Source organism: Fundulus heteroclitus, unplaced genomic scaffold (genome assembly GCF_011125445.2).
Source record: "Fundulus heteroclitus isolate FHET01 unplaced genomic scaffold, MU-UCD_Fhet_4.1 scaffold_60, whole genome shotgun sequence".
Taxonomy (NCBI): domain Eukaryota; kingdom Metazoa; phylum Chordata; class Actinopteri; order Cyprinodontiformes; family Fundulidae; genus Fundulus; species Fundulus heteroclitus.
In genome coordinates, this window is record NW_023397033.1 from 1,163,992 (window position 1) to 1,191,855 (window position 27,864).

Sequence of the window (27,864 nt, forward strand, 5' to 3'; positions counted from 1 at the left end):
CGTACCGGTTGTACAACGTAAACGCCTGTGTATTTCTATGCAAGTTTGCTTCGTGCATTCTCTGTGTTTTTTTTTTTTTTGGGGGGGATTTTTTTGCGGCTCTAGTGGCTCGCTTTTTCCGAAAGTAGGCTGACAGGAAGGGGGGTAGAAGAGGGGGAGAGACATTCGGCAAGGGACCGCGGGTCGGATTCGAACCCGGGTCGACTGCGTCGAGGACTAAGGCCTCTGTATATGGGTTGCGCCATATACAGAGGATATGGGTTGCCCATATTCTCGGTGTTCTTGAACTGACGTCACATGTCGTAAACGGAGGCAGCACTCAAACGCGGAATACCATAATCGGTGTAAAAAATGCGCAATACTTCATATTTAAACTTAATTTGAACACTTTTGATACATGAATATTCAAAGTTAACCTTGTTCTGGAAGTTATTCAACGGTTTTCAGGATTTTTTTTCAGTCCAAGAGTTAGACTTTAAGCGGGTCAGAAGATGGATGGATCGATGGATACTCCCCCTGTCACTCTCTGGCAGAATAGGGTCTTTAAGAATGAATATTCTACCAAGATTACTATTTTTATTTCAGTCCCTACCTATTTTAGTACCACAATCTGTATTGAATTCGTTAGAAAAACTAATATCAAAATTAATTTGGCAAAACCAAAGACCAAGAATACGATGGAAAGTACTGATGTCAGCAAAAGAGAAAGGGAGCCTGAACGTACCCAATTTAAAATCTTACTGCTGGGCAGCTCAACTGCGAGCAGTGGTGCCATGGGTGGCTGGGGACTTAGAGAGTGGATTGGTCAATATTGAACAAACATCTATTATAGGGATACCGTTGTCCAATCTCCCGTTTCTTAGCCAGCAATCTCAGAAAAAAATTAAAATCAATAACCTATGGATTGTAAACACATCGAAGGTCTGGAACCTAGTTAAAAAACAACTTAAGGGTATCAGACAATACACTACACATCAAGCAACAATGGGAATTGGAGCTGAATGTAGTAATAGATGATGATTCTTGGGAAAACATTTGCTCTCGAAGCCACAAGGGGATCGGGAGCCAATTATACAAAGAATTTGACTGGAAGGTTAAAATTAGATTCTTCAGGAAGCCACTAACAACTTTTTTCTCCAAAAACAGTCCCAGCAACAAGTGCTGGAGAAACTGTGGTATTGTCGGTGACCACACACATATATTCTGGGACTGCCCCAAACTGCAAACATTTTGGAAAATTTTTAAAAAAGAACTGGAAATGATTTTGGCAGTGGATCTTCCTATGGACCCCTTGTATTTTTATTGGATGTGTTTCTTGACCACCTGTTTACCGCAGATCAATGTTACATACTACATATTCTGCTGATGATTGCAAGAAAAAATATGACTACTAACTGGATGAAGTCTGGCCGTCCCACGATCACTCAGTGGCTAAAGAAAGTAAAACACGTCTACATGATGGGACATATTACTGCCCAACTACAGATGAAAGTACCTGTTTTTTCTGAAAAGGTGGACCCCAGTTACTGAATATTTGGCTTAGGACTCTTGTACACTTTCACTATATCCATGTATTAGTATTGTTGCTGTTTTTATTATTAAGGCTTCTTTAAATCTAAAATATCCTTGTTCTCCTGGGGTATAGAACTTGATGAGATTTGTGCTATATCCTCTACAGTGTGACAGACTAGAAACAAGCTGTCTTAATTTTATTATTATTATTTTCTTTTCTTTTGTGTTTATGTATCTTATATGTTTGCCTGCCTCTTTCTATTCCCCTCTATATTGCTAAATGCTTGATAACCTGCATTTAAGGCAATAAAGTAAAAAAAAAAAAAACACAGTGAAACATAGAACAAGCTGAGCATATCAGCGAACCTCCTGCATGGAGTGGTTCCTTTTCCTGCAATACATGGTTACATCATATCACAGACTTTCATGTAGATTATAATGGAACAAAGACTTAAAAACACGGTCATCTTCAGGACTTGGAGAATTACATCCCTGAAAATAAACCTTCCTAAAATTGTAGTAATATTTCATGTTCCTTTTGCAGAACTGCGAAAGTGTTAAATTCTCGTGTTGAGGATTGGTAAAGGGCTGAAACACTGTCACAAATCTCTGGAGGAAGAGCTTTAATGGCTTTTAGCTGTTTTCCAAATAAGCCTAAGTTTTTCACAAGATGAAGGAAAGGGCAAGTCAAAGAGACATCATTAAACTTCTTGCAGATAATCATGAATGTTTGAATTCTGACTGAGTTGAAAAGATATATGTCCTGAGTAAGAGACTCAAGTTGCCTTATACATTTTCATCAAGTGGGCCAGGGCCACCTGGGAAGCCAAGCTGGTTATGTGATTTAATAATGGAGACACTTGAACTAACCTTTGATGCGAGGAAGAATGCTCCTGATCTTGAGTGTTTTTTAAGGTCTGATCTCTGGGATCTCGTGTTGGGTCAAGTTGGTGTGGCTCACCTGAGTGACTTCCCTGCTGCATGTCCCTCCAATCTGGACCACTGCATCTGCAGAATCATGTACCTGGCACTGGCTATCCACTGCAGCAGGCTGGCACAGGGCTTCACTCTGGTCAATCTGGCTTCCAACACCTTGCATGGGGTCTGTGAAAGTACTCTATAGACTCAAAATTTGGAAGCTCTGTCCTAAATTTGGGGGAATTGGCTAGGTGCTGCTCTAGTAACTGTATACCTGCTCTCTGATTCCATCTCATGCAATGAGTCAACCTGCTGGGGTTGATCCTGTGAAAATTTCAACTGAGCGGTGAGGGACCCACTCACCTGGTGGGATGCAGGCACACTGACATTGTGAGTTTTGAGCTCTTCGATGTAAACTTCAGCTTCTTCCATCCTCACCTGAGTCCTTGAGAGGACTGAGCACTCTGTGCTGGGTCATCTGACAGTCTACCTGCAACTGAGACTATTGCTCATCTTCTAGTTGTGATTTATGCTGATAAGATAGGATAAGATAGGCTTTATTGATCTCACAGTGGAGAAATTCACTTGTCACACATCGGCTTAATAAACAAAAGAAGGTGCCAAAAGGAGGAAAAGGTGCATAAAGTATATAGAGTGTGTCCACATATATACAGTGTGTCAAAAAATAAAAGTACAAAGGATATTTAGGATGACCTATGTAAATTCAGGTGACTTATATACAAATGGATAGACGTTGTACATTAAGTGGTACCAGGTAAGGAACAGCAGTGAGGTAGTGAGATACCTACACAGCTGTAGTCGCTTATTTAACAGGATTATTTAACAGTGTTATTGCACAGGGTATTGCACAGTGTATTAAATAGAATTGCACCATAGTTATTGCATATTAGTTATTACAGTTATAGTACAGCATTGTAAAGTCTGGTAGCAGCAGGGATGAATGACCTGTGGCAGCGCTCCTTTTTACAGACAGGATGTCTAAGTCTGTCACTGAAGGAGCTGCTCAGCTCCTCTACAGTCTGGTGCAGGGGGTGAAAGGTGTTGTCCATGATGAATGTGAGCTTGGACAACACTCTACTCTCTGCCACTTCCTCCACCGAGTCCAGAGTGCAGCCCAGGACAGAAGTGGCCTTCCTCACCAGCTTATTCAGCCTCTTTCTGCCCCCGCTCTACGCTGCCTGGAGCACAAGAGACGGCAGCATAGAGGAGGGCTGAGGCCACCACAGAGTCATAAAAAGTTTTTAGCAGGGGCCTGCTCACTCCAAAGGACCTCAGCCTCCTCAAGAGGTGAAGGCAGCTCTGGCCCTTCTTGTATAGAGCGTCAGTAGTGTTATGAGTCCAGTCCAGTTTATTGTTGACATGAACACCCAGGTATTTGAAACTCTCCACAGTTTCTATGTCTTGCCCCTGGATGTTCACGGGGCAGTGAGGAGGGGGTCTTCTCCTGAAGTCGATCATCATCTCCTTGGTTTTACTGGTGTTTAAACACAGGTGGTTCTTCTCACACCAGTCCACAAAGTTCATGATGACCGACCGGTACTCCAGCTCGTTCCCTTCACACACACAGCCTACAATGGCGGAGTCATCGGAGAACTTCTGAAGGTGGCAGATGTCCGTGTTGTAGGGTGCTGCAGACTGCCACCTCTGACTGACAGCAGCGCAGCCGCACGTGCTGAGGGCGATCAGTGAGGTAGTCGATGGTCTGGTCCAGGCAGCAAAATATTTGTCCACCCCAGCGGCCTCCTGATTCCCCCTCAGCAGCACCCGTCTGATGGTGTTGAAAACTCTGGAGAAGTCAAAAAACATGACTCTCACAGTGCTCCCAGTGGTCTCCAGGTGGGTGAGCGCCCACTGCAGCAGGTAGATGATGGCGTCCTCTACTCCCAATGTTGCGCCGGTAGGCAAACTGCAGCGGGTCCAGGGTGGGGCTCACCACGGTGCGTAGGTGAGCAAGGATGAGGCGCTCCATGGTCTTCATCAGGTGGGAGGTCAGAGTGACTGGTCTGAAGTGGGCCGGTTCCCTGGCATGCGGCGTTTTAGGAGCCGGTGCCACACAGGAGGTCTTCCACAGGGTGGGGACCACCCCCAGGCTGGTAGGTCTCTGGGGGGCTGGGGGTTGCAGACCTGTGGAGGGTTGATGGCAGGGAGGGGGGACAGTGTGAGGGGAGTCAAACCGGGTGAGGAACCTGTTTAACTCATCTGCAAACTTGGTGTCACCTTCTGCAGCCCTGCTGGTCCTTTGCCCAAAACCGGAGATGTTCTTGAGACCTCTCCACACATCTCTGACGTTGTTCTGCGCCAGCTGCTCCTCCTCCTCCTCCTCCATCTTCCTCCCATAGTCTTTCTTTGCCACCCTGATCCTACATTGGAGCTCCCGTTGAGCAATACGCTGCTCCTCTCTGTCCCCGGAGTAGAAAGCCCTCTTCTTCTGGTTCAGGAGGACTTTCAGCTCAGGGGTCACCCAGTGGGGGTTGTTTGGAAAGCACCGTAGCTGTCGTGTAGGCACAATGCTCTCCACACAGAAGGTCATGTAGCCAGTGATACATTCAGTCAGACGGTTGATGTCATCACCATGAGAGCTTTGGAACATGCTCCAGTCTGTGGTACTGAAACAATCCCTCAGTTTCTCACTGGCCTCATCTGACCAAACTTTCACTGACTTCTTCTGCGCTGTTGTTCCCCTCACCAGTGGAATGTAATGGGGGGAGGGCAGGTAGACGAGGTTGTGATCTGAATGTCCGAGTGGGGGGCAGAGATGTAGGGGTCCTTAACATTAGCATAAACATTTTATTTACTGCGTTTTATTGTCCCTTGTTGCACACGTGACATACTGGGTGAGCGTGGGGAGGGTGGAACGAAGGGAGGCTCGATTGAAATCTCCTGTGATGCAATCTGGTCACTGTGCCGTGAATCTGCTATTACGCAGCGGCGGCGTCCGCGGAGGGAGGGATGTAAACACACAGCACGATTATGTGACCAAACTCTTGCGGTAGATGATAGGGTCTCATGCTCACAGTGAGTAACTCCACATCCGAGCAGCATATCTGCTCCTTCATGTGAACATGAGCCTCGCTGCACCATCTCTCACTCACAAACACAGCCAGCCACCCTCCTCTCTTTTTTCCGCTCTCCGCCAGAGAGAGAAAGTAGGAAAATAGAAATATATCAATGTAAGGTGTCCCACAATATCTTTTAGTCAGATTTTCAATAAAGTTAATTAGTTCCTTAGTGTTTTCATCAGCAATGTAACCCACAAGAGCTTTTTTGAGATTTTGGTGCTCCCCCACTTGCGGAAGGACTCTAACGTAAGCCACGCCAGCCTCTCGTCAACCGAATCTCCCCTGCAACTGTATGCACGTCACATTTTGCTCCAGTGTTTCTTGGGACAATACCAGGCGGCGATGGTATCAAGCCTGCATTTGGAGAGGGGGTAATTCCAAAAGGGACTCATCAACAGTGCAGTCGGTAAGTATTGTTCCTTGTGTAACTTTTTACCTATTGTGTGAAAGACTGGCATTCTCTCTTCTCTACTCGCTTTGGGCCGACTGGAAGCGCAGAGCTTTTATTACGGGGTTTTGTGTGTGTGTGAGAGACACACACACACACACACACACACACACACACACGTCAGCACCAACACTGTCACCCGGGAAACAATGGTAAACAAACCAGGGCACGTGAACACGCGTATGCGCATATCAAATTCTCGCACGTACCGTCACGAGACAGAAAACGGGTATGAAAAAGGGTCAGAATGAGCTCTGTTTAAAAAAAAATCTCCTAAAAATGGCTAAACATGATTTTAAAGAAGGATTGTATATGTAAAATACCAGGTTATGACTCCTTTAAGAGAAATTAGCAATTTCGCTATATCATCAACCCCCCTTTCCAGATAGGTGTGGTGGAACATCAAATTGACTGGGAGTTAAATCTGGAAACAGATCTGTTCTACACATCAACTTTTGATTAAGATACAAAAAATATTGATGAATGTATTCAAACTTGTAAGAACTTTTATAACACGCTTCCCAGCTACCAAACTAGTCCCTATTTCCAGACTAAAAGGCACAGTGACTCACAATTCTACTTGTTGTTTGTTGTCTTATCAGACTGGAACATGATGAAAACCTAGAGGAGAACCAGAGGAATCTGCTCCAGATCACTGAGCGCTTCTTCCAGGCCATAATTGGCTCATCCAGTGACTTCCCCCCACAACTTCGCAGCGTTTGTCATTGTCTCTACCAGGTATTCTTTCCTTTCTCTGTCTGTGTTCTTACTGTCCACTGACTGATCATATAGCATCTCTGCCTTTACCCGCGTACACTGTCATTTAAACATTTTAGACTTCCGCTTCTTCACGAGGGTTCATTTTGTACCAGCTTTTTTAAAAGCTTTCTGTATCAAAGGCACAGATTAATGGACAACTCTGTATTAATGGACAACTAGACAAGTATTTCAGTTTGAAAGTATAAAAAGACACTTAAAGTTATAGGAGACTTTAAGACATTGCTCACCATGTTTTTATATGTTAATAGAATATCATTTAAATTTAGATAAGATCTCTGACTTCTTTCTGAGTATCTAATCCTTGGTATGAACAAGTCTAAAAACAGTGGGCTATAAAAGGCCAGCAAAAAATCACATTTAGTTAAGTATTGAGAGGATTTTTTTCACATTTGCATTTCCAAAAACAGTATTAGTTGTAGATTTGTAAAGGCATCCACACACATGCTCAGTATTTTTTATTCTTGTGATCCATTTCCTAAACAAAGGCTAACTCCCTAGGATTTGAAGCCACAAGGACATTTTTTGTCAACAGGCAATAACTGAGTAACCCCTTTCAGATTTTTTTCACCATAAACATCCCTTTACAATTCAATTCAATTTTATTTATATAGCACCAATTCATGAAACATGTCATCTCGAGGCACTTTACAAAGTCAAAATCAGTCATATTATACAGATTGGTCAAAAATGTCCTATATAAGGGAACCAGTTGATTGCTTCAAAGTCCCGACAAGCAGCATTCACTCCTGGAGAAGCGTGAATGCCTCATACTAAGCAAGCATTAAGCGACAGTGGAAAGAAAAACCATCCATTAGCGGGAAGGAAAAACCTCCAGCAGAACCGGGCTCAGTATGAACGGTCATCTGCCTCGACCGACTGGGGGTTACAGAAGACAGAGCAGAGACACAACAAGACAAAAAAAAAGCACAGAAGCACACATTGATCCAGTAATCTGTTCTACATTAGATGGTAATAGTGGATGATCTGTCTTCCCTGGATGATGTCACAGTTAACAGAACGTCAGACCAGGTGTACCTACTATGAAGAAAAAAAGAGAGAGAGCAAAAAGTTAAAAGCTGAAATGACAACAGTCATTTCAATGTAATGCAATGCAAAACTGGAGAACAGTAGACTGGAGAACAGTAGAAATCAGTAGAGTGAGAAAAATAGGCCCTGATGTCCTCCAGTAGCCTAAGCCAAAGCAGCATAACTATAGAGGTAGCTCAGGGTAACATGAGCTACTCTAACTATAAGCTTTGTCAAAAATGAAAGTTTTAAGATTAGTCTTAAAAGTAGACAGGGTGTCTGCCTCACGAACCAAAACTGGGAGTTGGTTCCACAGGAGAGGAGCCTGATAGCTAAAGGATCTGCCTCCCATTCTACTTTTAGAGACTCTAGGAACCACCAGCAGACCTGCAGTTTGAGAGCAAAGTGCTCTGTTAGGAACATACGGGGTAATCAGAGCTCTGATATATGATGGAGCTTGATTATTAAGGGCTTTATACGTTAGAAGAAGAATTTTAAATTATATTCTTGATTTAACAGGGAGCCAATGAAGGGAAGCTAAAATAGGAGAAATATGATCCTTTTTGTTGATTTTCATCAGAACTCTTGCTGCAGCAGTTTGGATCAGCTGAAGACTTTGAACTGCATTTTGTGGACTTCCTGATAGTAAAGAATTACAATAGTCCAGCATTGAAGTAACAAATGCATGGAGTAGTTTTTCAGCATCACCCCTGGACAGAATGTTTCTAATTTTGGCGATATTCCTGAGGTGAAAAAAGGAAACTCTGGAAACCTGTTTAATATGGGATTTAAATGACATGTCTTGGTCAAAAACAACACCAAGATTTTTTACTTTATTACCAGAGGCCAAGTTAATGTCATCCAGATTAAGTGATTGATTAAGAAGTTTATTTTTTGAGGACTCTTGTCCAAAGATGACAACTTCTGTCTGTCAGAATTTAAGTGCAGGAAATTTAAAGTCATCCAGCTTTTGATGTCATCAAGACATGACTGCAGTGGAAGTAACTGATTGGATTCATCAGGATTTATGGATAAATATAGCGAGTGTCATCAGCATAACAGTGGAAATTAATCCCATGCTGTCTGATAATTTTGCCAATCGGAAGCAAATATATAGTAAAGAGAATTGGTCCAAGGACTGAACCCTTTACAGATCTATCTGTCACATTAATGTCTTACAAGTCAATCCAGCAAGCTGTACATATTTTCAGAACATGTTGCGGGGATTTTGAAACCAAATAAGTATAACATCTCGCTCAGCAGCACTGTCAGGCATCCTTTACTGGCTGAGCTGTCCCTGTCCTCATACTGCCTTTCCAGGTCATTCAGTGCTTTAATACAAAGCTGTTGTGGTCCATTCCATGCATGTTATATAGATGTAATTTTGCTGATTAAACATGGGTTAAACACGTTCTGCTGCTGCTGTCTTTGTTTAGTGCCGCAGCGTTAATTTCTTGATTATTTCAGCTCTTAGACTACTTGCTGATGTTTTACGTGGATGGGTCAACTTTCAGTCATTATTCCCTATGGATTCCTTTCAGACAGCTGAGACCCATAAAGAACACATGATCTTAAGTGATGACTGAATACTGTTGCGTAAACATAAGTTGGAAACACTTTTTTTGTCATGTCTGTATAGTCTTGAGCAGGTAAAGGTGAAAATAGAAGGTAAGCAAACTAAAAATCCTAGTAAGTGGTTTAGAAAAGTGTCATCTGTTGAAATGCTGTTAACAATATTGCTTTATTCTCCACATGCTAATAGTTACGCTTGCGATGCGTATTAACAAAAATCACAGTTTATTACAGATCAACTGTTTTCTAAGCCCATGTTCAGACCTGTCACTAACATATGTCATGTTGGACACGCTAGTGGCACAGCGGGTAGTGCGACCTAGTATGGAGGCTTTAATCCTCAACGCGGTTGACCCGAGTTCGACTCCGACCCACGGTCCTTTGCCGCACGTCTCTCCCCCTCTTCCACCCCCTTTCTGTCAGCCTACTGTGTTAAAAAGCGAGCCACTAAAGCCGTGAAAAATCTAAAAAAATTAAAAATAAAAATAAAATAACATATGTCCTGTCATATGTCCTATGATTTTATACTTTAGGTATTCGTGACTTCAAGAATCAAGAATATTTTGTCACCGCGACGATATTTCTCTTTGGCTACTACGGTTCATATTACAGTTCACATTCCTCATAATGAAGGCAAAACTCACAAACATGCAATGAACAAGGGTTATTTTTTTATTTATTTAGCGTTCAGGTAAGTCACAGATAAAGATAATGAGGTAGTAGGGTGCTTATTGAACAATGACGATTTGAGGCGTTGTTTACAGAAATGTGCTTTTAGATATTTAGAGATGGTAGTGTGCAGTAGGCAGTAACATTAAGGTGATTGTATTGTATGACGTGCCAGTAACAGCAGGGGTGATTTAAAAGCATTGGCCTACAATCTCCTATCAGGGGGTAATTGCCCTCACAGCTTTTGGGAAGAAGCTGATTCTAAGCTTTTTTGTTTTGGCTTTGAGGCTTCTGAAGCATTTACCTGATTGCCTGGGTGGGTGGGATCAGTGTAGATGCGTCTGGCCCTTCTTTGGACTCGTTCTGCATAAATTGAGACTAGATCCCGCAGACGGCATCCCCAATGCCCTACGCTGTTTTCACTACCCGTGCTAGGTCCTTCCTCTCTTGGTCTGTGCAGCTCTCATACCATACAGTTTTGCTGATACATAAAACATTCTCTATGGTAGCTCTATTAAAGTTCTTTAGCAGCTTAGTGGAAAGTTTTCAGTTTCCTGAGGAAGAACAGCTGTTGTTAGGCCTTCTTCACCAGGTGGGAGGTGTTCGCAGTCCAAAGGTCGGAGGAGATGTGAATGCCCAGGAGCCTAATGCTGTCCACATGCTTCACCACCTCCCCCTGTATGTAGAGAGGAGCATGTTCAGTCCTCCTGGACCTCCTGTAGTCTATTATTACCTCCTTGGTCTTACTGGTGTTCAGGATGAGGTTGTTCCTGGAGCACCAGTGTGTGAGATTGCTGACCTCATCCCTGTAGTGGGACTGATCATTGTTGGAGATGAGACACACTACAGTGGTGTTGTCTGAAAACTTCACCGCTGTGTATGTGGGGTGGACAGCAGAACAGTCCTGAGTGAAAAGAGTGAAGAGGGCTAGGCTATGGACACAGCCCTGCGGTGTTCCTGTGTTAAGGATCAGTGGAGCAGATATGTGTTTTCCTATCCTCACCACCTGGGGTCTGTTGGTGAGGAAGTCACTGATCCAGGAGAAGAGAGGTGTGGATAGTGCCATGTTGTGGAGCTCCAGAGCCAGTATGTCTGGTAGCATGGTGTTGAATGCTGAGCTGAAATCCACAAAGAGCATCCTTATATACAGGGCTCTCAACTCTCACGCATTGACCGTGTGACACACGCATTTCACTAACTTCACACGCTCACACGCAACACATGGCATTTCTCACGCATAAAAATCACAAAGCCCGTCTGGGCTGCGGACGACAAAACTCCGCCTTCTGCTGAGCTGTTTCGGCTTCTTTCACAGCTTGTGGCCATCAGTAATTCCTGCTGCAGTTCTTTTTAACAGAGCAGCAGGAAGAGTGATCAGAGTTATGAATAATTTTAGTCTTAACAGCGGTGAAAGTGAGCCGGTAAGGTCCTGTACTGTACGCAGGAGGGGAGGGGGGGAGCTGCTGCCAGATGACCGGTTCATTCAGAACCAGTCATGGCTGCACGCTGGATAATAAAACAGTTCTGCTAACCAGATGCAGTTTAAAAAGCCACTTAGTCTGTTTAAGTTTCGTTTTTATTAATTCTGCATTTTTTAACTACATGCACCGTATTTCTGTGCCTCCGCGCTTGCTCCTCTCCCCCCCTCCTTTCCCTCGGAGCAGGTGCGTTTATCACCATTAACCATTCACAACGTGAATCACTACGTTTAATTCCCTCACATCGGTAGCAACGTGTGCCAGTTAAAGTCAATAGGAGAGTTAGTAGCTGTATTTCATGCTATTTTATTTTTAACAACATAGAATCAGTGGCGCTTCGGTGGGCTGCTGCCTCGTGCTTTAATTCAGGTGCGCACTTTTTTTTTTTTTAAACTTTATCAATTTTCACAGCATATTCTTTACAGCATTCATGTTTTATACAGTGCTGTCTTACTTAACATATATAACCCTTACACAAAACACACATACCCAAAAAATAAAAAGTAAAAATTAAAAAATAAAGTAAAAACAATACAATAAATAGATAAATAATAAAGACAGACAAAAACACAAAAATTTGTTCATAGCTGACTAAAAGAATATAACAGTAGTTTAGTTATGATAAAATACTCATTTTAAATGTTTCCATGTATAGTAAAAATGGCTGCCAAGTTTTGAAAAATTTAGCAGTTGAACCTGCCAGTGTACACCTCATCTTTTCTAAATGTAAGAACCTCATGAGCTCTGAGAGCCACTGTTCATGTGTGGGTGGGGCCTTCTGTTTCCACCTCAACAGTATCAGGCGTCTCGCAATCAACGTAGCAAAAGCTATTGCATTTGAATTATATTTGGAGAGTAAACTATTGGGGGGTATGATTCCAAAAATTGCAGTTAGAGCAGAAGGTTCAAATGCAACATTGTATATTTCTGAGAATGTATTGAATATAGACAACCAATAGGTGTGAAGTTTTGAACATGCCCAGAAAGCGTGAATAAGGGAGCCGACCTCTGACCTGCATCGATTACATAAGGGATCAGTCCCTGGATAAAACTTAGCTAGCTTTTCATTAGAGAAATGCAACCGGTGCAAGACTTTGAACTGAAGGAGTCCATGTCTAGCGCATATTGAAGAAGAGTGAACCCTGTGAAGAATGGATTGCCAGAGCTCATCTGTTAATGTAATTGCAAGGTCTTTCTCCCAATGCGACTTAATAGTAGAGAGAGAAGGAGATTGTAGATCTAGCAGTATGGTATAAATCTTTTTAATCGCCCCCCTTTGATGGATGTCTATACCTATGATTTTATCCAGAGCTGTTTCTTCAGGCAGTTCAGGAAATGTGGGATATCTATTTTTCACAAAATGCCGCAGTTGTAAATAGCGGAAAAAGTGTGTATGCGGAATATTAAACTGTTCCATGAGTTGTGTGAACGAAGCAAAAATCCCATCAATGAAAAGGTGTTTAACTTCACTGAGTCCATTTCTTTTCCAGATTTTAAAGGCAGAATCAGACATAGAGGGTGGGAATATATGATTTGAACAGATAGGAGTTTTAATTGACATAAAATGTTGTCCTAATTTTTTCCTGCACTGCACCCAGATTCTCAGGGAATTATATAGCAGAGGATTGCATTTATAGGTACAAACCTCTAACGGGAGAGCAGAGGTCAACAAAGCAGGTAAACTAGTCTGACCACAATAAGACGACTCAATTTGAAGCCAAGACGGGGTTTCTGTAGAAAAGTCACTCATCCAATATAGCATGTTTCGTATATTTGCTGCCCAGTAATAAGACTGAAAATTTGGCAAAGCTAAACCGCCTATAGGTCTAGGTCTCTGCATAAAATCTTTACGAATTCTGGGGGATTTGCTATTCCAAATAAAAGCTGAAACGTGTTTATCTAGTGTCACAAAGAATTCCTTTGGGATGTAACATGGAATACACTGAAATAAATAAAGGAACTTGGGCAGTATGTTCATTTTTATAGAGTTGACACGGCCCATTAACGATAGTGGCAGATCACTCCACCTCCGAAAATCTAGTTTAGTATGCTCAAGAAGTGGTATAAATTTTTTTTTAAAGAGATCTTAAATTTGCGAGTAACTTTGACCCCCAAATAGGTCACGTAATCCGATTTAACTTTAAAAGGGAACTTTACAAATTAAATATTCCTGGCTTTAGAGTTTATACTAAATAGTTCACTTTTATGTAAATTTAATTTATAACCCGAGATAGTGCCGAATTGTTCAAGTATGGTAAGAGCATGGGGAAGAGAGCTCAGAGGATCTGAAATATACAGCAGGAGGTCATCAGCATATAAAGATAATTTGTGCTCCTGATCAGCTCTGTAGATGCCCTTAACCTTATCTTCTGCTCGCAGCTTAATCGCCAACGGTTCAATTGCTAACGCAAATAAAAGAGGGGATAAAGGGCACCCCTGTCTTGTCCCACGATGGAGTGGGAAGTAACAGGAATATAATGAATTTGTTCGAACACACGCCATAGGTGTGGAGTAAAGTACACGAACCCAAGAGATGAATTTAGGGCCAAATCCAAATTTATTTAATAAGTAAAATAAGTAGTCCCACTCCACCCGATCAAAAGCCTTTTCCGCGTCGTGACACGGCGACTTCAGGGGTTGCAGTTGACGCCGTGTATAATATGTTCACAAATCTACGCAAGTTAAAAAAGCCATGTCTTCCCTTTACAAATCCTGTTTGATCAGAAGAAATAATATGAGGTAAACATCGTTCTAGTCTGTGAGCCAGGATCTTAGATAATATTTTTAAATCCACATTTAACAGTGATATTGGACGATATGATGAACATTCAGTTGGATCCTTATTTGGCTTTAATAACAAAGAAATAGTGGCTTGACGAAGCGTTGGGGGGAGACATTGCCAATTGAACGATTCAACAAACACGTTTTGTAATAAAGGAGACAAACTATCTTTAAAGGTCTTGAAAAACTCAACCGGGTAACCATCTGGTCCCGGAGATTTTGCATTCTGCATTGAGCCAATTGCAAATTGAATTTCTTCTACAGTAATCTGTTCCTCCAGTTGATTCCTAAGTATAGAGTCTAAAGTTGGGATCGTCATTTTTTCAAAAAATTCGTCAAACAAGCATTCTTAAAGGCTCTGATTTATAAAGGTTAGAGTAAAACATTTTAAAACTCTCATTTATGTCTTGTGGATCTGTAGTAATCTGTCCAGATTGGGTTTTAATTTCAGGAATTAAATGTGCAGTTTCGGATTTACGGAGCTGGTGTGCCAAAAGTCTAGTCGCTTTTTCCCCGTGCTCATACCACATACTCCTGGACTTAAGGATCGCACGTTCAGACTTATCAGTAGAATTTAGATTAAACTCAGTTTGCAAGGTCAATCTTTGTTTATATAAATCCGGAGACGGAGTTATAGAGTGCTGTTTGTCTAATTGTGAAATCAGATCTGTCAATTCAGATAAACGTTTTACCTTTTGTTTTTTAATATGTGAGCAATAGGAAATAATGTGACCACGTAAAAATGCTTTCAAGCTTTCCCAAACTGTACTAAAAGCTATACCTGGTGAAATGTTTATTTTTAAGAAAAGTTCAATTTGTTCCGAAACATATTGTACAAATTCTTTATCTGACAAAAGAAGAGGATTGAGTCGCCAAGAATACACTGAACGTTTGTCTGGAAAGCTAAGTTCCAAAATAAGTGGGCTATGATCAGATATAATAATACTATCGTATCTGCAAGTTTTTGTATTAGGAAGTAGTTTTTTATCTATGAAAAAATAATCTATACATGAATATGTTTGATGGACTGCAGAAAAAAAGGAATATTGTCGGGAATGTGGATATAGATATCTCCAAATATCTACAGCACCGTAATTTTGCAGAAAAGATTGTAAAACTATTGAAGACTTCTGGAGTGAAAAGTTTTTGGTCGAAGAGCGATCTAAAACTGAGTCCATGACAGTGTTCATGTCTCCTCCAAGTATCAGTTGGTGGGTATCAGTTAGAGGAAGGGAGTGAATCAGGTTATTGAAAAATTTAGAGTCATCAAAGTTAGGGGCATATATGTTTGCTAAAATAATGGGAGTGTTAAAAAGTGACCCGGTCACAATTACGTACCGGCCATTCGAGTCAGTCATTATATCTGACATTATAAATGGAGTGTTTTTATTGACCAGAATTGCTGCGCCTCGTGCTTTACCATTAAAACTAGAATGAAAAATTTGCCCAACCCAACTTCTTTTAAGTCTTGAATGGTCTATATCTTTAAGGTGCGTTTCTTGCAGAAATTCTATATGTACCTTAAGGCGGCGGAGATGAGAAAGCACCTTATTTCGTTTCACTGGATGATTCAATCCTTTTACATTCCAACTAATAAAATTAACATTGCAATCATTACTCACAGAGGTATAGTTAGTGGAACTTGACATCTACATACACGATGAGAGAAAATGGTCCAGATCACATTGATTAGTCCTGTCCACGGTGTACACTATTAGTTTGTAGTTAGCCAGCATCTGTACAAATAATAAATGACAAAAAGAAAACAAAAAGCACACACACAAAGCAAGAGAAGAAAAGAAAAAAACCAAAGACAAGTACCTAGACAAATACCCACCCATCCTTTTACATTCAGTGTTGTCCCCAACTGACAAACACAACATCCCCAAAGCCTCTCTGCTTTCTGTAGGAACCTCTCACCATAAACTCAACCACTGTCCCAAGTAAAAAAAAGGGGGAATCTAAACTATAAATCACCCATTTGCCCTGAAGCGTATTAGAGAAAGTCACATCAAACAATGTGTATAGTTTTACTTTTAAAACAAGAACGAACTTCTATAACAACTAAAACAACATAACCTATGATGCGTTTGTTTAACATCAAATATACGCTAGTTCGGACGGTACAGTTCTTTTGGTACCCAATTTAACAACACTACTATCCACTCAGCTGCCCAGAAATACAAACAAACGTACCATCCGTATGCATCAGTCTGCAGATGCAGGAGAGTCGCTCAAAATGTTCCAAACGAATCTTGTATCCTGCTCATTCAGGACGGGGACCAAACTTGGATTCAATAAAGGATTTCGCTGATTCAGGGGAATCAAACACTTTTGTTTCGCCATTCATGGAGATCCGAAAACGAGCAGGATAGATAAGGCCGTAGCGAACTCCGTCTTTTTCCTGTAGTAGCTTCTTTATTCCATTGAAGGCAGCCCGGCGACTGGACAGGTCGATGCTGTAGTCGGGAAAGATAAAGATCTGCTCCCCTCGAAACTCCAACTTGCCTTTCCGTCTAGCCAGCTGTTGTATCCGCTCCTTCTCCTGGTAGTAATGGATCCGCACAATAAAGGCCCGCGGGCGTTTTCCCTTCGGAGGTACCGGTGCTACCACCCGATGAGCACTGTCCAGGAGTGGAGCCTTTTCCAGGCCGTCGGGACCTCCCAGCACGCCGAATAACAGGTCTGTGATGAATCTGGTGGGATTCCCCTGCTCCATTCCTTCAGGTATCCCCAGTATGCGAAGGTTACAACGTCTTCCCCTATTTTCCAAGTCGTCTGTTTTTGCCAATAACTTCTTATATTGGTTGCTTAGGTCCGCATAGCTGGTTTCCACAACTTCCAAGCGCTTGTACAAATTCTCCAGGCCTTCGTCATATTCACCCAGTTTCTTTGTGAATTCGTCAACAGCAGCTTGAATGTGTGAAACGGCTTTGGCGATTTCTTCTTTAATTTCACCTCGTAGGTTTTCGTTTTCCTCTCGAATTACTTCTTTAACAATATCGCGGAATGTAAGCAACATGGCCTGGTCTATAGCCGCTTTGCTAGCACCCTCCGGGTTATTAGCTTGCGCTCCTTTAGCAGAAGATTTAGGTGGCATCTTGATCCAGAAAAGACGGAAGTATGCACAACGACGTCGACTCTCCGGTTACAACTCAGAATATCCAAGAGTTGGGCTATTTTGGGCGATTTTTAAACTATTTTTACAAAAATGTTGGGACCTCGTGGTTTGCACGTCTACTCCATAACGCGCCCCTAGTGGTCCTCCTCAGGTGCGCACTTTTAAGGGTAATTTTAAAGAACTTGTAACATCAGGGGCTTCATCTCAGACTTGTCAGTACCCCTTTTCCCTTTATAGGAGCCCTTTGCAGTCTTATGCACCCCCCCCCCCGTTTATCCGTCGCACGCAGCGCACGGGGGTAAAATCCGCCCACCTCACCGTCCAGAGCGCACTGACGAGAGCAATAGAGATTTGTCTGATCAGCGCAGCGACTCAGATGAGAAACCTGTCACTGTGAAAGGTGATAATGGTTATAAACTGTAACAGTCTAGAAGTGCATGGAGCTGAAAAGAGGGAGACATCAGCAGCTGGATCGTGCGTAAAGACGCAGCGGGAACCTCTGTGTGCTTTAGTGTTGCTGCTGAGGGGACATGTTGACCATAAAGACTTGATGAAACTCAGCCTGATTCACCAATCAGGTTATAGATCTACAATGATAAACAACCCATAGATGAATGTGTAACAGTGTAATAATTCGGTCAATAACTTAAAACTACTTAATTTTATTCAGTATTATTTGAACAATTGTGAATTTTTTTATGTCTTAATCCATTAACTGAACAATAAAGTATTAATACGTCTCTTTCTCTTTTTAACACAAGTAATACATGTCTACTTCATTGTCTGGTGGGATAAAAATGAGATGGAGTTGACTCCACTGGCTCATCCAGGGTCCGGTTAGCCCCTCCCCCAGACAAGCCCCGCCCCCAAATTAGCATAATCTCACTCTTAACTTTTGCTAAAAGTTGAGAGGTCTGCTTATATATGTGTTGGGCTGCTGCAGATGAGTCAGAGCTGACTGCAATGCTAACGAGATAGCATCCTCTGTAAAGCGATTCTCCCTGCAGGCAAACTGCAGGCTATCCAGTACAGCAGGGATGGCGTCCTTAATCTACCCTAGGAGGATCCTCTCAAAGCACTACATGATGACGGGGGTCACAGCGATGGGACGATAGTCATTGAGGCAGGTGATGATTAGTTTCTTGGGGACAGGCATGATAACAGAGGATTTCAGACAGGCAGGAACAGTGGAGAGCTGCAGGGAGGGGTTGAAGATGTCTAGAAAGACCCCTGCTAGCTGGTCCGTGCACGATTTAAGCGTCCGAGCTGACACCATGTCTGGACCTGCGGCCTTGTTGGTGTTTACCTTTTTCAGGGAACAGGTCACTTGGTGGAGCTTCAGGGCGATAGGCTGATGGGTGTCCCTCTGGCTTGGGAAAATGTTCAGGCTTCCTGCTGTTTGGAGCAGCTTGGATTTTTAACTTAACCATTTTTGATAAAGCCCATCCAATCCCGTTTTAGAACTAACTGTGGATTATATTAGCTTGTTTTTCATTATTATAAACAGTGTCTTTGGTACTGTCACGCGCGAATTTTCCCATTTTGGGACAGTAAAGGATTTCTTACCTTATTTTACATCGTCTTGTAAACTGACTGCTACCTGTCTTTCTGGCTTTAACACTATTTGCACACTTTTAAAGGGAGCACGATTAGTTAAACAAATGTGTTTGACATTTTCCAATTAACTTAAAATTTCAGATGTGAACAATTATGATAATTAAGGTTTAATTTCTATCAATACTTAAATAACAAAATCTATGTATTTTAATCCTGTTAAAACACAACAATAAAGTTTAAAATATTTAAGTAGGCACCTGCTGTTGATACATGGATGACAGCAATAGCTGCTGCCAGCTTGGCAAGCTTAGGTGTTGGTATGAACCTCAGGGTATTGTACTGTGAAAGGAGATTGACGACACTTTGTACTCACTATGCACATCCTCCGAGCTGATTTAAATGACATGTCTTGGTCAAAAATAACATCAAGGTTTTTCTACTTTATTACAAGAGGCCAATTTAATGCCATCCAGATTAAATGATTGATTAAGAAGTTTATTTTTTGAGGACTCCAGTCCAAAGATTATGACTTCTGTCTTGTCAGAATTTAAAAGCAAGAAATTTAAAGTCCTCCAAGTTTTGATGTCATCAAGATATGTCTGTAGTCGAAGTAATTGATTGGTTCATCAGAATTCATGGATAAATATAGCTGAGTGTCATCAGCATAACAGTGGAAATGAATCCCATGCTGTCTGATAATTTTACCAATCGGAAGCATACATATAGTAAAGAGAATTGGCGCAAGGACTGAACTCTGTGGTACTTCACAAGTGACCCTAGAGTTTGAAGATTTATCATTAACATAAACAAACTGGAATCTGTCAGACAGATAAGATTTAAACCAGCCCAATGCTTTTTCCTTAATCCCTACAGTATGGTCAAGTTTTTCTAGGAGAATATTGTGATCAAATGCAGCACTGAGATCTAACAGGGCTAGTACAGACACAAGTCCATTATCTGAGGCCATGACAATATCATTAGTGACCTTTAACAGAGCTGTTTCAGTGCTATGATGAGCTCTGAAGCATGACTGAAACTCTTGAAATAGGTCATTACTTTTTAAATGTTTGTGGCCAATATGACCCCACGCTCTGTCTTGATCACAAGGTGGAGCAAACAACTCAAGAACCCAACCAGTGAAACAGTCCAGTTCAAGATGATTTATTCCACAGAAGGACAGTCACAGCAATAGTGGCACCATAAAAGAGTCCTTTTCTTCTTCCTTTAAAAACAGCAATTCACCAATTGTCTTAAAAGTCACCAATTAGGACCAGGGGTTGAGCTCCGCTTAGAAATGATGCTTCTGGTGGAGGCCGCCCGCCTGCAGCACACCTTCTTCGATCCCCAGCTGAAAGAAACAAGTAGGAAGACGCCAGCCTCTCTGCTCCAAGATCCTCTTGAAGGACTTTCATCCGACCGATACTCTTTTCCAAAGCAGAGTGCTACTTACAGGCGCGGGCAGAGGCTCCCTCTGCCCTGATCCTCTGTACTAGGCCGTCTGTTCTGGCATGCAGATCCCACCTGCTCCTTTGCTCGGCAGTGTGTCGTTCTCCTGCAGGGTCAGCTTCTCCTGCCCTTCTCTTCAAGCTCCTTTTATAAGCCTCTGCTGACACCTGGGTGCAGCTGTGCAATTAGTGAGCTCCGCCTCCTCAGTCAACCAGCCTCAGCCCATTGTGTTTGGGTTGTTAAAGGGGAAAGCAGAAAAACCAAAACAATCCAAGCATGCAAAACACAACAAACAACTGAAAATAAATACAAAAGAAACATATTTTCCCCTGTGTAACATGTTCATCGGTTTATGCACATTTTGAGCAAAACCAAATGAATTTTGGATCATTTTAAAGGCTGATACACTGAGCTACTCCAAGCAGGTGGTAGCAAAGACACATAGCATCACAGTCCCTCTCTGTTCTCACTGATAGGTGTACGGGGGGAGAATGCTGGAAAAGAAACCGCTCTAGGTGCTTAGCTAGCTAATCACACATTTTACCATCCGTTCTGCCGTTCTGTGAGAGCCTTTAAGCAGCCCGCGCCCAGAGTATGCTCTAGCAACAACAAACCTAGTAAATTAATTCATTGTAAAAGTTAAGTTTATCTTGGCCTAATGTTAGAAACAGGGTAGTGTAGTCCAACTACTCTGTCCTCCCGACAGTGGATAGCTCTCTCAGGAGAGAGCTGTGTACGTGAAGGGCCGGAGAGATACTACACACTTGGGAAGAATATTTAGTGTGCCTTATAATCCGGTCCGCCCTGTGTGGACAAAGACACACATAGACACGTTAATTCACAGTGCGCCTTATGATCCGGTGCGTCTTACGATACGAAAAATACAGTACAAAGATTACCTGAAACACCTTGGGCAGCTTAGCCAGGAGGGGCAAAATATCAGACATCATGAGAAGGGTGGCACAAAACTTGAATATTTTTAGGAACATAGCATACCTTTTGCAGCAGCTTCATTCCTCTCCGTTGCTTCCCTGTCAAGACTCATTACAGAATCACATCAGAATCACAACTACTCTAATAATCCCAGAGGGAAATTACAGTTCCAGTACAACCATCCATCAAATACATCAGAAACATTTTGGGGGAACGATTGACTGAGGCCTTGCTGCCTAGGACCCCGCTTGACACGGTTTCCAAAGGGTGCTGCCTTTAACTCTGTGGAACGATAAGAACCACATTTGGGGAGGGAGAGGAAAAAAAGACATATTTCACACTTTATCCTAATTCCAGGATACAGTTTGAGATATCAAAAAACTTCGCACGAGAAAAGCACTTATGACGAGACAACATTTATGCAGGGAGTTAACCTTGGAGACTAGTCGCATGAAGTTTGCGCGTTGTTGTGGGCATCAGTTTATGTGTGGGTGAGAGTTGTTATATTTCCAAGAATGCTCTCCAGAGGGAGAAAAAGCAACCATCTCCGACGAAAGAGAGAACGGGAAGGACAGCAGCAATTGTCGTCTGATTGTGGGACAGTCACCATACATCTTTAGCCTGTGTCAGCTTACATAATTATATTGTATGTCCTCCATTTAAATTAGTAGATAAAAAACATTTACAACATATTACATTTGATATAAAAAACTGCTGTCTTGTGTCCGTACAGAGTAGAACAGTACAATTTTGATGTACATAAACAAATCAGTATCAGTTTGATTAATATTATTATTATTAATTATTATTAATCAGTTTGATTAATAATAAAAACCTGAATATATTTCAGCGGTATCAGGCAAATTATTAGTTAGACATTCATTAGCCATAGGATTAAGATGACCCAAGGTCATCGGGAGCATTAGGGAAGGGCACAAAGGGGTGCATTATACAGTGAATTATCAGCACAACCGCGTCTGTCAGCATGTTATAATTTTATACTCAAATTTATTAACTTGTTATAGCTTGTGAAGCATAAGTTAATTTAGTGATCTACTACTTTTGTCTTAATTTAGGCCTAAACAAGATTACTGAGACATTGCTCCTTCTTAGCAGCCCTGAAATATGCAGTATAATGTGAAGACAAATGCAGTTTGGTGTTATTTTGCAGTTTACATATAGTAAATCTAGTGCTTTATTGTTTCTAGTTGTTGCAAGTAGTGGTGGTCACAGAAATGCAAAAAAAAGATAGTTACTTGACTAACATTTTGTTCATTGCAAGCTAATTTTAGAATTTTTTTGCGGACTTGTTAACCTCCATTTTATTAGGCTTCGATAACTGTAAGTACAATGACATTCAGAGATGACATTCACACCAAGCTATTCAGCCCCCATTTACGTCATGTCCTGGCTCACAATACACATCTAGCAGACTTCTCTACAACGATAAGAGTCACATCTCACACAAAAACCCATTTTAAAAATCTGTGCTTTTTACATATTGTAAAATTACAAGGTAACGGTAGTAAAGCTTATTCCTCCGGCAATAACTGTAGCGGCTTCCCGTCTCACAGTCAACATTTTTTCTAAATGTTGTGGTTTGGACACAGAAGATTCTCATAAGATTCCACTACCATGTAAAAGTTAAAGCTTAAAATTAATTTATCCTGAACTAAAAAAACTATCCCCTCAAACATGCAGCTCTGTGTACCTTTGTCATGTGCACTGTGTGTGCGCCACAATTTTTGTCAGAATTGTTAGCTAACAAAGAGCCGGCTAGTGTTAGCTCCCTCAAATTTCCTTATTTATCTTCAGTTTAACGGCTGTGGAGCTATTTTTGTGTGCAGAATATGAGTTTGCGAAGCTAACGTTTTAGTCAGCTGTGTGCACCACTGATTGCAGATAACATACTAATTAAAGGTAGAGAGAGTGGTGGACAGGGATACATGGTTAACATCCCCTGAGATTAGAAAAAGGGCTCTGGGGTGTTTGCAGTTTGCTGGTAATTGTATGGATGATGTCACAGGCTGCCTTCGTGTTTGGAGATGGGGAGGGGTAGCATTCACTGTTATAGCGAGAACTTGTGAATACTCCCTAGGGAGGAGATAGGGTCTTAACCCAACAGTTTGCAGCTCTACATTTTTAGTGCATGAGGGTAGATGTGGTTTTAAGGAATATGGTGGTTCTTCTGACTCAGGAGAGATAGATGCTTTGCAGAGAGGGCAGTTGAGTCCTGCTGATTTTTGCCACTGCTGTAACCTCTGCAGGTGTTTGTGATCCACTACAGTAGTGCTAGAATAGCAGATTGCAAGGCAGCTGGTCAAGATCCTCTCAACGATACAGCTGTGAACGTTTTTGAGTGTTTTTCGGAGACATACCAAATTTCCTTGGTCTTTTTTTTTTTTTTTTTTTTTTTTTTTCCCAGTGTCCTGTCTAGCAATATGGCAATAGGAATTGATGTCTCAATGCCAGATAGAGCTCGACAGATTTTGCTTTTACAAGTGGAGCGAACAGCTTTCGCCATAGTGCTCCACTTGATTCATGCTTGTAAATAGCTTTATCATGATTCCTGCAAGGAGAATTTCAAATTATATGGACATGACAATGGGAGAGTAAAGGAAGAACAAAAAGTGAAAGAAAAGAAAAAAAAGAGTAGAGGTGAAAGAAAGAGGAGATAAAAGGGAGAGAATGATGAAACCTTCTTTGTCTGCTCCATCACCTGGAAAGAGACACAAAAAGAACAGCACAACCAACAGACATAAAGCAACAGATACAATCGAATAACACCTAGATGCCATTGCTAAATCATATATATTATTATGTAAGCTGACATGTGTAATGTGATACTTGAAAAAAGAAAGTGAAAGAACATAAATAAATAAATAAATTATAAATTTCCTTGGTCTCTTCAAAAAGTACAGCTGCTGCTGAGCCTCCTTAATCAGTAGCGAGGTGTTGTGTCCAGGTGAAGTCCTCATTGACGTGGAAACCTAGATACTTGAAACTGTGCACCCTCTTTACCTTGAGCTTCTGGAGCAACATTCAAAGTTATTGATGGCAATTTCCATACACTTGAATTTCACAGAAAATGTCTGCGTTTTGAGCTTCATTTTAGTCATAATGAGAGGACCGGATAACACAAACTTCAATATCCCATCAATGTATAAAACCCTTGTGGAGATAACGTTTGTTCTAACCATAAAAACACACTTGAATTACATCAGCAATGACCTGGTTCGAAGAATGCTAACGGGATAGGCTGTCTCTGCGTGGATGTGTGACATTCCTTTTGATTCCTCCCTCATACCCTGATGGCAAAACAGTAGCATCAAGCTGTGGGAATGTTTTTTAGCAGCAGGAACTGGGAAACTGGCCAAGGGACTGATGGATAGTGCTAAATACAGGGATATTCATGAGGTTAACCTGTCAGTCTGCCTGTGACTAGAGACAGGGATGACCCGAAAGCAAACATCTAAAGCAACACTCAAGTCATTTAAGGCGAAAACATTAATGGAAACATTTGACACCAATCAGCATGAATAATTCATAATTCAAAAAAAAAGTACAGAAGCGTTGATCTAGGAATCCTTTCTATGTTATATGGTAATGGCAGATGATCTACCTCCCAATCTCCACCCCCTGGATCATGTCACACCTAACAGAACGCCATGCCAGGTGTACCTACTATAATTAGACTGGTAAGTTTCAATCAAAGCTTGTTGTGCTGTTTAATACAGAGCTTTAAGAAGGTTGCAAGCCTAGTCAGCTGAGGCTAGCACAGGGGTTAAAGTTCTCCGTCGCTGCGACGGATTTCCGTCATTTGGAAAATGAGGGCAAATTGTTCTGTCTAGACTTTTTTAGGAGGTGCTGGTGACAGCAGTCACTGAGGGTGGGGCGGGGACACAGGGTCCATCCTGGAAAGGTTTCCTGTCACAGGGCTAAAAGTTAGCAGTTTTATTACACTTTAAAATAATTAAGTGATGCCTTTTAATAAACTCAGAGTTGTGATAATCAATTGCTCTGCAGTAACGGTCAAAGCAGAGACTGATTATTGTAATGTTAGCTACGTGGTAAATTAAAATGTATGACATCATCATGGTTTTGGTTATGTGTCCTGCTTTGTGCAGGCTATGGTTGGCCTTGTAGGTTCATAGGATTAATTTATACTAAATGTGACAGGGGGCCAGCGGAGTTAATGTTCAGATGTGAAGTAGATGATGTAATGATGCAAACTGCTGTCTTTGTACTAGTTGTAGTTTATGGAGGTTTTCTGGAGGACAAGGAGGGAAGGGAGCTGAAACTGTAAAGTGGACTGTGGGCCAGTTTGGCAAAAGTGTGAAGAAAGAACTTGCTTGATGCTGCAAATATGAAAGTTAACCAGGTGATGTTCTGGATGTGGAAAGTGAAGGAGAGGATGGAGAGGGCTGTTAAGGATGACGCCAAGACTGAAGCTGAAAGGTATATTGCATATTGTAAAACTACCAGATTTGGTTAAAGTTGACTTTGCATAATAAGCAAGTGAGGGAACTAATGTGGCATAACATCCAAGGTCCCGGAATATATGGGCTGACTAGAAAATATTTCCTTCAAACATATTATTTTTGCTTTAACCCATGGGCTATGTGCCGTCCTCAATATGTCTATTAATATCCTGACGGCCAGCTAAACTTTTTCCCCACACCAAGACTCTGAAGATTCATTCTAGTTCGTTCCACAGGTTTATTGGAGTTAGAGAAAAGGTGAAACTGCAACATACAAACAGCAAAGACGAATCAGCGCCATGCTATTCAACCTCGACCACACATGGATAAAGGCTCTTCAAACATAAAAATGACTTCGAAAAAATAATAAATATCTCCACACAATCTCAAAAACCAAGTATACATACCGACGATGCTATGCCAGACACAAGATGTTGAGAGATGCGATTGGATATGCATGAATCTAAAACAAATCGCCGAAATACGTGAGTTGAGCGCTTACTTCCTAACTACGGGTCAAGTCATAGGACATTTTTCAACAACGCAATCTCGCGTGAACATGACCAAAATAGAAACACCTTAGGAATCTGCATTGACAGCCAAAAGTAAAACATATTTAACTTCTGAAAATTAGCTTAATGATATTTTTCCACTCATAACAAAACAGGCTAGCAAAAACAGTAGGAGTAAAGGAGAGCCTCTATTAATGTCCTGGGAGATCAATTTACACATTACATCATACATTTTTCTCACTCCATATCTGTGATATTTCATTATAACTGAAGTAATTTAAAAGTAATTATGGGCATGGACCGCGGAACGGGTAGGGCCAGTAGGGCCGCGGCCCTACCTACTTTTGATGATCAAACATGTAAAATAATATATATAAATAAAATTAAAATATTTAATAGCTATTTTTTTCAAATGCACAGTAGTCTATGGCAGCAGCATCATTCTCCAATGAGAAAGCGATAAATCATCCCATCTAAAAATGTATTGGCTGATTGTGTCATGTGATGTAAACAAAAGTTTTCCCACCTCTGCGCTGCTTATGACCGCTACTTCGTTTGCTTCGTTAGCTTAGTTAGCTAGTTAGTCAAGCGCTGAGAGGTGTTTCTCATCCCGCCGTCGTATCAAGACCTATCTGAGATCAACAACGACCCAGAAAAGACTAAATAGCTTGATGTGCGCCCACACACACAGGGATCTTTTGACCACAGTGATGCTTTGAGGATAGCCAGGGACTTCATCCAGCATAATGACAGACGGAGACACTTTTTCGGGAATATTTAGAGCAGGGGTGAGTTTGACTTTTCTTTTCAAAGTATTTTTATTCTGTAAATATTGTGTTACCTGTAATATAATGATTGTAAGTGGAAATAAATCCGGGGCGTGTGTGCTGGAACGTCAGAAAAAAAGTTAAATAAAAATTCGGTGCCGATTTTAATTATAACATGGCAGACACATTTATCATGCTCAGGGACCACAGCCTATGAGAAAGCAATAAATTCTGGTGTCTAAAAATGGATTGGCTTGTCTTGTGTCATGTGATGCAAATCAGTTGCGTGATCAAGGGGATGCTGGTGTTTTATGTGTATGCGGGCGCGTGCGTATGTGATGGGTAGTGGTATTGTGAGTATTGCCTGATGGGCCCGACCAATTTGAAATGCGTTCCGCGGTCCATGATTATGGGCATGTGTGTTTCTCAAAGCTTGTTATGATGTTTCACATGGAGCTTTTAGCAGGCAATGCTAAAAGCTATCACTAGCCTAGTGATCTAAGGGCAACAAATAAAGTGAAAGTAAAGGAGATTCTTTGTGAATATTCCCTGCTTAAATAAATTAACTGATAAGTCCCTAGATATTTCCAACAAAAATACAAAGTGGATGCCAAGCTTAAAATAATTTTAAACACATTTGCCTGGCAGACACCAGAGCTGAGGAAGAGCACTGTGAGGTGAAGCTGTGTTCACTTATCTCTAAAGTTTCTCTTTAAAGTTCTCGTAAAAAACGAAGAATTCTGAGATTTTGGATTCTCCTAAAGCTGCTCTGTCAATTAACAT

General features: G+C 41.5%; 1 protein-coding gene and 1 long non-coding RNA gene across 3 annotated transcripts in view; one reads left to right on the top strand and one right to left on the bottom strand.

Annotated features, from left to right (window-relative positions):
• The window catches only part of nf1a (neurofibromin 1a), a gene marked incomplete at its 3' end in the record, with an annotated part of 324,294 nt that overhangs the window by 131,932 nt on the left and 164,498 nt on the right, over positions 1-27,864 (top strand). For both annotated transcript variants that reach the window (XM_036133286.1, XM_036133287.1), the window contains 1 exon segment: positions 6,561-6,696. In XM_036133286.1, coding sequence (XP_035989179.1) covers positions 6,561-6,696 — 136 coding nt within the window.
• Positions 20,083-20,872, bottom strand: LOC118561291. Its single transcript, XR_004929924.1, has 2 exons — positions 20,393-20,872; positions 20,083-20,290 (listed from the first exon to the last, which is right to left on the bottom strand). It is a non-coding gene; the product is annotated as an uncharacterized LOC118561291 (long non-coding RNA).